General features: G+C 52.1%; 5 protein-coding genes across 5 annotated transcripts; 3 read left to right on the top strand and 2 right to left on the bottom strand.

Annotated features, from left to right (window-relative positions):
- Positions 1-229: 229 nt before the first annotated feature.
- Positions 230-1,368, top strand: AAFC00_005334 (uncharacterized protein; the record flags this gene model as incomplete). The annotated part of the gene is made up of 5 exons (XM_069345105.1): positions 230-359; positions 461-496; positions 566-591; positions 718-1,236; positions 1,297-1,368. 5 exons carry the CDS (start codon positions 230-232, stop codon positions 1,366-1,368), a joined length of 783 nt encoding a protein of 260 aa, XP_069202932.1.
- Positions 1,369-1,945: 577 nt separating this feature from the next.
- On the top strand, positions 1,946-3,367 carry AAFC00_005333 (uncharacterized protein; the record flags this gene model as incomplete). Its single annotated transcript, XM_069345104.1, has 3 exons — positions 1,946-2,011; positions 2,106-2,526; positions 2,601-3,367. The coding sequence occupies 3 exons, from the start codon at positions 1,946-1,948 to the stop codon at positions 3,365-3,367; spliced, it is 1,254 nt and encodes a 417-aa protein (XP_069202931.1).
- A 565-nt stretch (positions 3,368-3,932) lies between these two features.
- Positions 3,933-4,405, bottom strand: AAFC00_005332 (uncharacterized protein; the record flags this gene model as incomplete). Its single annotated transcript, XM_069345102.1, has 3 exons — positions 3,933-3,963; positions 4,039-4,159; positions 4,267-4,405. 3 exons carry the CDS (start codon positions 4,403-4,405, stop codon positions 3,933-3,935), a joined length of 291 nt encoding a protein of 96 aa, XP_069202930.1.
- Positions 4,406-5,222: 817 nt separating this feature from the next.
- AAFC00_005331 (uncharacterized protein) lies at positions 5,223-7,676 on the top strand (the record flags this gene model as incomplete). The annotated part of the gene is made up of 5 exons (XM_069345101.1): positions 5,223-5,304; positions 5,375-5,469; positions 5,541-5,580; positions 5,643-7,452; positions 7,607-7,676. 5 exons carry the CDS (start codon positions 5,223-5,225, stop codon positions 7,674-7,676), a joined length of 2,097 nt encoding a protein of 698 aa, XP_069202929.1.
- Positions 7,677-8,289: 613 nt separating this feature from the next.
- Positions 8,290-11,090, bottom strand: AAFC00_005330 (uncharacterized protein; the record flags this gene model as incomplete). The annotated part of the gene is made up of 4 exons (XM_069345100.1): positions 8,290-9,999; positions 10,054-10,556; positions 10,616-10,776; positions 10,840-11,090. 4 exons carry the CDS (start codon positions 11,088-11,090, stop codon positions 8,290-8,292), a joined length of 2,625 nt encoding a protein of 874 aa, XP_069202928.1.
- Positions 11,091-12,252: the final 1,162 nt, after the last annotated feature.

Raw genomic sequence — 12,252 nt, 5'->3', positions numbered from 1 at the left:
GCACATTGCAGTGCAGTCAGTAGTAGTACCTTGACATCCGTCAGTCATTTCAGTCGGACAGGCCAACGGTGACATCACAGCCGCCTCACTGTACAACCGATTCCATTACGGTGACTTCAGCACATCCACATTCGGGCGCAGACAACCTAAGCGCAACTCGGACTTGTTGCGACACTGGTGCAAGTGCCAAAAAGGAAAAACAACGACACTTACACACAGACACAAGACAATGCCAACTGTGTTTGACCGACGGCCGACTGGCCAGATACCTACACGATACATCACCTTCATCAAGGGTCGCTATCCTTTGCTCCATCTGATTGTTTTTCTTGTCGAGTTCATCATGCTGGGTTTACTCGGTACTATGCTCCTTCCCGCGCATCATATACGAGCCGGATACGTCACGGTGTAGTGCATGCTGTATGCAACATCAAAGCTGATTCAAGTGTCTGTTTTCTAGTGAGGAGATACAATGTCTATTATGGTCGTCGACCAGGTATGTACAATTGGCATGATGGAACTTCGGATTGCTATGAATGTTGCTGCTGACATGCTATGCTCACAGTGCTCACCACGATGATCACCAACGCCGTAAGCTTCATCCACATCGTCCCTCGTCTTCCTTATCACTCTCTTCTCATATCTCTTCACCTCTCGCCTTTGATAAGCCATGTGTGTCTATGAGCAAGGATCACTTACACAAGGGCAATGTGGCAGGTACTCGGTGGCGTTGCAGACACTGTTGCTCAAACCTTGACAGCGATCCGAGAACGGGCGGTTCGAAAGCCCGGTGGAGCAAACGACGATGACTTCTACGCCGTGGAGATCCACGAGCTGGATCGCAAGATACCATGGCCCGAAGAGGACTTGATCCCCGAGTCTAGCCATCTCCCTCCTCCCTTTGACTTTGAGAGATTGACCAGATTCATGGCATACGGTTTCATGATGGCGCCAATCCAGCTCAGATGGTTCGCCTTCCTGAGTCGCACATTCCCTCTGACCAGCACTGCAGGTACGCTGCCCGCTCTCAAGCGAGTAGCATTTGACCAGCTGCTGTTCGCCCCGGTCGGTCTCGGATGCTTCTTTACCTTTATGACTGTGGCGGAAGGAGGTGGTCGCAAGGCGGTGGCCAGGAAGTTCCAGGACGTCTACGTGCCCGCACTCAAGGCAAACTACATAGTATGGCCGGCTGTGCAGATGCTCAACTTCCGCGTCATTCCGATTCAATTTCAAATTGTAAGAAGAAGCAGCAGCACTTTGTTATCACCGATAATATGCTAATCGGTTTATTCGCAGCCCTTTGTTTCCAGTATCGGTATCGCATGGACCGCATATCTTTCCTTGACAAACTCGTCAGACGAAGTGTAGATGCAGGTGCTGTAAGGAGGGGTAGGAGGATTGCGAGTGTTGTGGCTGACCGACGTGATCATGCGCGGAATATCATCTCATCCTCGCTCTCCACACTGCGTGTTGGGGTGATGTTTTCTCGGGCTCGGCGAATTTCTTGGTCTTGGCCAGGCTGGCCTATTGCTTCCGCGCAAGGTGTTTCGGGCGCATTTCTGTTACAAAGTCGAGCGAGGCAGACGAGAACAATTACCTACCTCGTCGAACAACAATTTCTTTACACAAATACCTGTCATCCGTGATCGAAGGTTGAGGCATACAAGTACGATGATACAGGCCTCAGCCAACTGTCGTTGGTACTTCGGACATTTGCGCATTTGCCTTCCTCTGTCCCCCCACTTGGTGATGTCTGCTGTCTGCCCCACCATGTGCTGTTCTCATGCCACCTCACTAGGAAAAGCATCGCTGCATACAAATTCAGAGCTACCGAACCCCGAACTCAACCAACTCTATCACCACCATCCATTTGTTCATTTTTCCAACACTCCATTGACATTCTACTGCAACTCCTTCATATACAGTCTTTGACTAGATCTGCATAATGTCTCTCTCCAGCAAGCTCTCCATCACCGATGTCGACCTCAAGGGCAAGCGCGTCCTGATCCGTGTAAGTTGTTTATGATCAGGCATCAACCACTTCTTGCTGCCTCGTTGTCGGATGGTAGGAAAGGACAAGATCAGCTGACAATGTGCCCTCTCAGGTCGACTTCAACGTCCCTCTTGATGCCGACAAGAATATCACCAACAACCAGCGTATCGTCGGTGCTCTTCCCACCGTCAAGTACGCCGTCGACAATGGCGCAAAGGCCGTCATCCTCATGTCGCACTTGGGCCGTCCCGACGGAAAGGTGAACCCCAAGTACTCACTCAAGCCCGTCGTTGCCGAGCTCGAGAAGCTTTTGGGCAAGAAGGTCACCTTCACCAGCGACTGTGTCGGCCCTGAGGTCGAGAAGACGGTCAACTCCGTCACTGACGGCGGTATTGTCCTGCTTGAGAACCTCCGATTCCACGCCGAGGAGGAGGGAAGCAGCAAGGACGCCGAGGGCAAGAAGGTCAAGGCCGATAAGGCCAAGGTCGAGGAGTTCCGAAAGGGCCTCACCGCCCTCGGTGATGTCTACATCAGTGAGTAGCGGCAGCAGCAGCAGCAGCAGCAGCAGCAGCATCGCAACGATTGGTCGACTAACCTTGCCTCCCAGACGACGCTTTCGGAACCGCTCACCGCGCTCACTCTTCCATGGTCGGTGTCGACCTCCCCCAGAAGGCCTCTGGTTTCCTCATGAAGAAGGAGCTCGAGTACTTCGCCAAGGCGCTCGAGAACCCCCAGCGTCCTTTCCTCGCCATCCTCGGTGGTGCCAAGGTCTCGGACAAGATCCAGCTCATCGACAACCTCCTCGGCAAGGTCGACAGCCTCATCATCTGCGGTGGCATGGCCTTCACCTTCAAGAAGACGCTCGAGGGTGTCAAGATCGGCGACTCTCTGTTCGATGAGGCCGGCAGCAAGACGGTCAAGGACCTCGTCGAGAAGGCCAAGAAGAACAACGTCAAGATTGTTCTCCCTTGCGACTACATCACCGCCGACAAGTTCGACAAGGACGCCAACACCTCGACCGCCACCGACGAGGAGGGTATCCCCGACGGCTGGATGGGTCTCGACTGCGGCGAGAAGTCGCTCAAGGCCTACAAGGCCGCCATCGACGAGGCCAAGACCATCCTCTGGAACGGCCCCCCCGGCGTCTTCGAGTTTGAGAAGTTCGCCAACGGCACAAAGGGCACCATGAACGCCGCCGTCGAGGCCGCACAAAACGGAAAGATTGTCATCATCGGTGGTGGTGACACTGCCACCGTCGCCGCCAAGTACGGTGTCGAGGACAAGCTCAGCCACGTGTCTACCGGCGGCGGTGCCTCTCTCGAGCTCCTCGAGGGCAAGGAACTGCCTGGTGTCGCCGCTCTCTCCAGTAAGTAAAAGAACAAGAGGGAGAGAGAAACGATGAGATGAAATTCGAGGTTATCTTTTGTCTGACACGGGCTCTGGGGTATGAAAAAGGAAGAGGAGCCGACAGATCAAGTCTATAGTTGGCCCAAGAAGAAGAAACAATACCAACAAACGTTTTTTTTTTCATGTTTTTATAATTTTTGTGGTCATGTCGAATACTGCCTATCTCGCAATTCACTTCATGATGACTGTGATGTAGTTCCCACCGATAACCATCGACTCGAGACTCTCTTCTCTCTTGACGTGCACAAACCCCTCCCCGTCCGGATCGTCATCATTAGGGGAATGTTGTAGTTTGCAGTATAGAGCAGGGCATTCATCGGCCCCTCATCAATCTAGTGTCCTTTTTTTCTTCTCTCCTCGACGGTCTTTTGTCATGTTTTCCATCGGAATCTCAGGTTCGATTCTCCCTTCTGTTTCCCCTCTCTCTTCGTCTGCTCCGTCCTGATGCTATATCTCTTGAACACCAGCAGACGGGGAGAAGTTACATTACCAGCCTAAGGTACACGTTTGTACGGCGCCGCTAGCGAAAGAATCACTTGCCACCCATCTTCTCGAGTTCCTCTCTGTCATTCTCAAATCAGCCTCCATCGACTTCTCTTTTGGGGGAGTGAGTGACAGAAAGAGAAGTAAAGACATACTTGAGCTGCAGCGAGAAATCATCACTCGTATCGTCGTCGTCCCAGCTCTCCTCCCACAGGTGCGTCGTGCCTGATGCTGAGCCTGAAGCCGACGAGCCGAGTTCTTCTTCCGCGGGCCAGTCTGGATTCTCGGTCTTCTTGTCAGTTTGTCGCTCTTTGTGGATTCTTCGTAGGCGCGCGAGAGAGAAGCGAGAGAGGGGAGGGCAAGGGTGTGAGGGGGGGCCGTACCTTCTACGGGAAAGTCCTCGAATTCATCGTCTTCTTCTAGCTGCGCCACGGGCTTCTGCGCTGGTACTGCTGCGACGTCCTTGGAGTCGTTGGTGGTCGACTTTGTGCTTGCGCTGTTGGGGGCTGCTGCGCCGGACATGGTGGGTGGTTTGGTGGTTGGTGTTGATTGTGTCTGGTGGATTGCCAGGTGTGAGGGCACTTGGTAATGTCGTGTGGTCTATGTGTGGACTATTGGTAAGACTTTAGTAAGTGTCTCTGGGTCGATGGAGCGATGTGGTATATTGATTTCGTGGGTTGATGATGTGCGTTATGAAGTTGAGTATCAGCGTGATAGATGTACTTAGTGTACAGTAGCTCAGTGTTAAGCCATCATCATCGGTGTTTCCAAGTCCCGAGCTGTACTTCACACTTGTAGCTTAAGGTATACGCGCAACACACTGGGCAAACAAGACAAACACCCCAAGATACTGTACTGTCTAAGGTCTAGTTTGAGCCCACCCAAAGTCCTACCATTCCCTCCCCCAAAATCGCGCATTCAGTTCATGAGGCTACCTCATAAGGCTACCTCATAAGGCTACCTCATAAGGCTACCTCCTTACACCTAGGTTCATCTCATCCACAATGACGTCCCGCTTACTCCACGGGCTTACCTTATCATTTTCTCCGATCCAGGCCGTCCGGGCTTCACAACATCATTGATGGGCAATGATGGGCGGCTGGACTCAGGATCGACTTCCACGTGCATCTCTCTCTACCTTTCGTCTGACCACTACATTCCCAGAAAGAATCATATACTTGTACATGTGTAAATTTAAGGGTTGTTGTCGGTGAACAGGCTTGCTGATTCTTCGTTTCCATTGCTGTTTTGTTTGTGTCTGTTTCTCTTACTGCACTCGGCTTCATTGGAACACCCGGATTCGCTTACTTTCGAGTACATCTCGTTTCTTGCCACAATAATGAAAAGAGTGGGAGGATGGCTCGGAGCAAGCAAGAACGCTTCTACGCAATCGCTGACTGCCTTGGATGAGCCGAAAGCCTGTACGTCTGCCGCGTATCCACCCATAAATCAGTTCACGCGATCTTGCCATCTGATGCCCTTTTCTTGTAGTAGAAGACGCTCTGGCTTCTGTTTTGCATATCTTGAACGATGATGTCGAGACTGCCGACACATTGCTGTCAAAGGGCAACTCGCCTTTCCACAAGGTAAGCAAATCCGGAAGGCGCTTCTTCTTCTGCTATTGCAAGAAACGCATGCTCAGTACATATTCAAGTAGCTGGGCAAAGGTACTGTGGCTTTCATAAGAGCAACTCTCGGTAGGTCGTTTGATGTTTTCTTCCTTGGTTCTACACCAGTCCATTTACACTCGGCTGTCTAGGATTCGAACCCGAGGTGATGAAGCAAGCGGCCGAAGCCCTGTCCGCCGCCGAGGATTCTGCCTATCAGTCCCAGAGAGTTGCGCATCGGCACGCTCATAAGTCCAACATCTACCCTGCTGGTAGCGAGTATGCAGTGTGCCAAGCTGAAGCGCAGCTCATGGGCGCCGTCGTTGCTGTCTTGTCAGAAAGTCTCTCTGAGAGTCTGCGAGGATTCTACAAGCTCAGGAAGGCCTACGTGACACTACAGGCGATAGCCGATGCCGAAAAGCGATATCTGAGAACCAGAAGCTCGATGAGCGTCGCCGGAAACTCGGTCAACAGTTCTAGGTTATCGCTAGCTTCTACAAGTAGTATGAAGAAGCCCCCTATGGTGGCTGATGACCGAGAAAAGAGCGACACGAAGGCTTCCTCGGACGATGAAGAGATGGACTTCGAGGACGCAAACGAAGATCTCGACTCCTCGACTCCTGCCAGCTATCAAGGACATCTGGAATCCGAAAAGCTTGCATCGAAACTGGACAACTTAGACCTAAAGTCGGACGAGTCGGAGGGTGCGACCGTACAAAGTGCTGAGCTTGAAGATGCGGTGTTCGACGAGCTCACGCAACATCCCATCGACTTGTTCATTCATTCGAGCATGAACCTATCTTTCGGCATCTTACAGCTGCTGCTCTCTATGGTCCCACCTGCATTCTCCAAATTACTATACGTCGTGGGCTTCAAGGGCGACCGTGACGAGGGTCTCGCCATGCTCTGGCGGGCGATAAGACATGCCGAGATCAACGGAATCAACGGGGCTATGGCAGGTCTGGTCACTCTAGGCTACTACAATGGTATGGTAGGGTTCTGTGACATCGTCTCTCAAAGCGCCTATCCGGAGCAAAGACTGAGAGCGCTACTCGCAAGAATGCGCTCAAGATTTCCGCAATCACGATTGTGGCTGCTAGAAGAAGCCCGACTGCTAGCTGGCGACAAGAAGCTCGAATCCGCGCTCGAGGTGGGAGATCCTCGCAAGAACAAAAGTCCGCTCAAGCAAGTCGAAGCCTTGCAATGGTTCGAGCGCAGTCTGAACAGCATGTATCTACACCGCTACCAAGACTGCGCCGATGCCTTCCTCACATGCGTGAAGCTCAACAATTGGTCTCATGGCTTGTACTTTTACATTGCTGGCTGCTGCCATGTGCAGATGTACAGGGAAAACAAAATCACGAATCCGCCGCAAGCCAAAAAGCACGCCGAAGAGGCCACCAAACTCCTGCGAAGCGTTCCCAGTCATGCAGGCAAGAAGCGTCTCATGGCCAAACAACTCCCCTTCGACGCTTTCGTCACCCGCAAGATTGCCAAGTGGGAAGCCCGAGCGACGGAACTTCATCTCCCTTTCGTAGACGCTGTAGGCGTCGCCCCAGTAGAGGAAATGATATACTTCTGGAACGGATACAAGCGAATGCGACCGGAAGACCTGGAGCACAGTCTCGCAGTACTGCACGAAGCAACAACGACGACGACGACCAAGAGCGAAAGCTTCGACGAACAAGCAATCCTCTCTTTCCTTCGTGCAGTCACAACGAGCAGACTCAGCCGCACGGCAGAAGCAAAGGAGATATTACGCACACAGCTGCTCTCCCACGAATGGGCTGAGATCCGAGGTGGCCACAGAGACAATTGGACGCTACCTGTTGCGCACTACGAGATGGCTGTCAACCTGTGGGTCGAGTCTGGCGGCGAGCGTGCCTCGAAGCCGGATCTGGTCGTTTGCTCCGAGTGGCTTGAGAAGGCGGCTCGATGGGACAGCTATGATTTGGATGCCAGGTCAGCAATTTTTTTTCCTTTATGATTCTTGTTCCATTTTTTGATCTTGTCTCACTCGCCCTTCCACCCGTTCCTTTTGTCTTGACTCTTATTGCCGTCATGATCGTTCCCTTGAGCTTGACATGAAGTCGCTAACGCAATCCCAACCAAACAGAGTCGGGCTCAAAATTACAACGGCAAGGAACACGCTCAGGAAATGCGGTATCGACAACGGATCTGCGTGATAGCGAGATGAAGCCGACCATCCGAATCTGCAGCTGCAGCTTGTTTTTTGACCTCGAGTATCTTTCTGGACTGAGTAACTTCATACGCGCCTTTGTAAAATTGTCTATACATAGCTTTGACAACAAAAAGAAACGCCCACTTCAAAAGCGTAGCAATGTGACTATCTTGGGCAAGAAGCATGTATTTATTCCAGCATTGACATGATGCATCTTGGGAGGACGAAGAATCTACAGGGTATAAGAAGAGGACAACCGAAGTGGTGAGAACAAGCCTACCACACTGTTGCAGTAGCATGTATGATCATTTCGTGTTTATGTAAACATCCCCTTTGAATAAGGAAATAAAGACGCAGAAAAAAATGCTCCCCTGACCCGTCTATCTCGTTCTCCAATCCATGCCCCCACTCTGTGCCCGTGCCCATGCTTTCTTTATCGCTCGTGAGAGATGATAAATTATATGCACACATCGAAAAGAAAAGAAGAAAACCTTATGTACAATGGAAAACCCCCCCTCCAAACCTCCCGTCCCTCCTTTTTGAAACATGTTCCATTCACATCAAACCCTTTCTCGATATTTCCCCCGTTCTCGTTTTTCATATCGCAGATCTTTGTACTAAAAAGGCGTCTCGGTATCCAACAGCCCGGCGTCCTCCAGCTCCGTCAACCCCTTCATCCAATCCATGTTATCGAGCGAGAAGCCCGCGCCCTCGCCAGCCATGACGGGGAAGGCGCCATCGTCTAGCGCGAACGCCTCGCCGGCCGCGTCGAGGTTGACTAGAGCGTCGAAGTCTGGCTCGAAGTCGCCGAGGTCGTAGCTGCCCAGTGCTGCTGCTGCTGCTGCTGCTGTTGTTGTTGTTGTTGTTGTTGTTGTCGTTGTCGCTGCTGCTGCGGGGTTTGCGCCGCCGAAGCTGGTGTCTAACTGGCTGTCGGAGTCTGGTGGCGTCGAGGCCAGCATGCGCGTTAGAGATTGCGCTAGGTACTCGTCTGAGGTTGGCGTGGGTTCGATGCCGGGGGTGATGTCTGCGACGGCGGCGGCAGCGGCGGCTGCGGTTGCGGCATTTGTGGCTGTCTCTGATATGTTCGTCGCGCCGATGTCTGGTGGCGGCGTCAGACGACTTGTGTCTTCGACCCGAGGGAGCCTTCCACGCGAGAGTCCCGCGATCTGCTTGTTGATCCGCATCTGATCCTTGACGGGCATGTTGTGCTGCTTTGCCGTCGCTTCGCTGTCCGTTTTTGGGAGTGTAATCTCCGCTTTACGTATTGCTGCCTCGAGGAATGCGGTCGAGTAGTCTGCGGCCGCGTAGATGTCGCGCAGCTTGTTGAGGATGTGCATGCACTGACAAAATCCTTGCAGGCTTGCTCGCCGCGTGGCCTCTTCGGGAGCTTTGATGTCCAGCAGATGAATGATGATGGCTGGTAGTAGCACAGTAATGCCTGATGTCGGCAGGAATCGGACGAGATCTGTCTCCGCGAGATTTTGTGCAATCGACGTGATCTTGTTGGCAGCGTAGCGGACTGTCTTGCGCGACGTGTCGAGCACCTCAAGAGCAGCCTTGCGAGCAGGCCAGGCTGTTGACGGTAGCACCTGCGGCCGGTGCAGTGCAGATAGCGTGGCAAAATAGACCATGTGAAGTAACGAGCGGTTGAGCATGACGCAGTCCTCCCCGCGTGCGACTCCCTCCGCGGTCGCCCTGTGATATTCGGCCTCCGGGGCCAACTCTGACTTCCAACGGCGCAGTCTCTCGTCGCACGATCGCACTTCGCTTCCTTCGGGATCATCTTTACGTGCAACAAGTAACATGGTACTCTTGGTGTTGCCATCGCTGTTCTGGAGACCGTGGTTGTTGTGTAGGACCGAGTATTGAGTCGAAAGGACGTGGCTGATGCAGATACACAGCTTGGCTTTCTCGATGCACATGATAGCCAGGTTTCGCTGCATGTTGGTGTCGTATTGCAGCTTACAATTCACCACAGATGATGAGGTAGCAGGGCGAACTTTGATGTCGAAATCTTCCATAGCCAGCATCGGCACATCGAAGTCTTCGTTCTTTATCCGAGTAGGTCGACGCATACCGAGAGCGATCAGGCGATCGCGCATGAAGGTAGACCACCATATGCGTTTCCAAAGCCGCTTTCGCTTAGAGCCCATGTTGGAGCGTTCGGGATTCCGGTGAAGCCCAATGGTATGTGACAGCGACACAGCAATACCCATCCAATGGTGACTATCCTTCTGATCGTCTGGTGTTTCATACCAGTAAGTCATGAGCAAAAGCGCTTGGATCAAGGATATCCTATCGGTTTCGTAATCAAAATCATAAAGGAGCTGATTCGCAGATTAGCCATTGGCGCGTGAGTCGCAAAGTCTTGGTATACGCACCCTCGTCTTCTGGAAGAAGTCTCTCCGCGCGTCTCGGCGAGTCATATATCCCGCAGCCTTCAAATACTTGATATCTACGGATGCCGTGCTCGCAAACATGATAGCCTGGAACAAAAGCAGGCTGATGGCCGTGTTCTCGTCGTTTCTCTCGATTGTATCCAGTAGATCATGTAGATCCAACAGAGGCATGTAGGGATGGACGAATCTCATGAAGCACTCCAACAGAGCGTTGCGCAAGGGCGGGCTAGGAAGAGTAAGCGCACCCTTCTTCACCAAGTACGCAATGTCGTCCACACCGTATTTTGTGGGTATCGCCTTGATGAAAGATGGTAGAGAGTTAGCCAAAGACACCGGCGACTGCGGCTTATTCACAGTGAACGACGCAGTGCGGTCCATTGACGGGACGGCAGTGGAATCAATGGGGTCCTGAGGTATCGAGATTGAACGTGCGTGACTTCGACTACGCGCTCCATCTTGAAATGAATGGGGTTCTAAATCTTGATCTTCGGTTTATTAGTACGATTTGCTCGAATCAAATTCCAATGTGGCTGCTTATACTCACATAAAGAGTGTGGAACATGATGACTGCCAGAATCTTGAAAGCTGATGCTTGACTTGCTTATTCCATGGACACTTGACGGAGAATAGGCGGATGCATTGCTTTCTCTGGTTCTAGACTCGCACTGCGCTTCTGCATCTTCATTGCCAGGTTTCGACCACTTCCTGTATGATCATAAGCAGTTGCTTTACACAACAAATAAGTGATTGTAAGCTGCATCTACGGACCGTTTGCGTTTGCTTTCGGATACGATACATTCAACTTCGTCTAATCTGCAATTGGTACACGGCGATTGTTCCACGACATTACACCGAACTTTTCTGGCGCGACAAGACTGGCATGCCTTGGACGCCCGGCGTTTGACGCTTTTATGAGGCCGCGATCCATTGGCAGGCAGGCCAGCGTCGGTCGCTTTCCTCTTCAGACCGTCGAGCCCTATCGGATCCGGGCCGTCGCTGTTCAGTGCCAGATCGGACATTGTTTCCTGCGTGCGGGATCTTTCTTTTACAATAGAGTCGCTGTTCAACTAGATGGAAACTTGCGTGAATGGAGGGATTCGTCGTGTTGGAAGAAGATTGGAAAACGGCGGGAACCACAAGCAATGCGGATCCCGCTGACCTATCTGTATTAAGGGATGGCTCGTCGATCGTTCACACTACCCCACTGTTCATAAGGGTAATTCCGGGGTCTCCAGCTCCGCAACGAGATGGCGTTCCTTGGTCCCACAGTCTACGGGCTCGTTCCGCCTCTCCTATCCGGCTGACTGCGTGTGAGATGAGTCGCTGTTGATTGTTCAATTTGCATGTGCAGTGTGTTGCGGTAAAGGCTCCGAGAAGACCCCGCTTTGATGTGCCCGACGACTGTGCGAATCCGAAGCTTGCTGTATGCCCTAGAGGTGCGTCACATTTTATATTACAATTACTCGTCAACTCTCCCCGTGTCAATTGTCATGCATTTCCAGAGGCGTGTCTTTGCTCGGAAACCCAGCGGAACCAGCTAGGAGGGTAGGCTAAGAGTAGTCCAGCTACCGCCCGCAACCGGTCGCGTGCTAACCCCCAGTCTTCTTCACGCCGCGTCATTTTCTTGCGGGCGAGCGGCAGCGAGTAATTATTGCATCCCTGGGCATGAAAGTACAAGTACAGATGTCCATCCTGAAACAGCCCAGAGTGTTCATTCCCTTCGGTATACCTTGTCGAAAGTGATCGTTCATCATTATCACAATGTTGGTGTTACTTCTCTGGATGCGGAATGAGGCTTAAAGTGTAAATAGTCGCCAAGGTGTTCTCGGTCTCAAAATGTTTTGCGTGACCGAACCTTTTCTTACGGTACCTACTAGACAGACTGGCGTAGCACGGGCTTCAAGTTGTACTTGTAGTTCTACTTCCACTATTACCTCATGAATGAGTGGCCGTTGCGCCCGGATCGGAACTGTCTGACTGCCGACCTTTGCCTATGAGACATCCCGAGATGCACCTCACACCTATGGGCCTGCTCAGCGCTCAGGCGAAGCTAGTCAGAGCTCATGCGGTATTTATCGCTTACCGTGATGTTCTCATTGAATTTACTGTACATTGGCATCTTGTCGGAGAGATGAGCAGGATATGACGAAAAAGATTCTCTGGAGCCCGTAACCACAATCA

The sequence above is a fragment of the Neodothiora populina genome, assembly GCF_041146345.1.
Source record: "Neodothiora populina strain CPC 39397 chromosome Unknown canker_contig_5, whole genome shotgun sequence".
NCBI classification, from domain to species: Eukaryota; Fungi; Ascomycota; class Dothideomycetes; order Dothideales; family Dothioraceae; genus Neodothiora; species Neodothiora populina.
The sequence above is the reverse complement of the archived record's forward strand: the minus strand, read 5'-3'. Positions and strand labels throughout refer to the sequence as shown.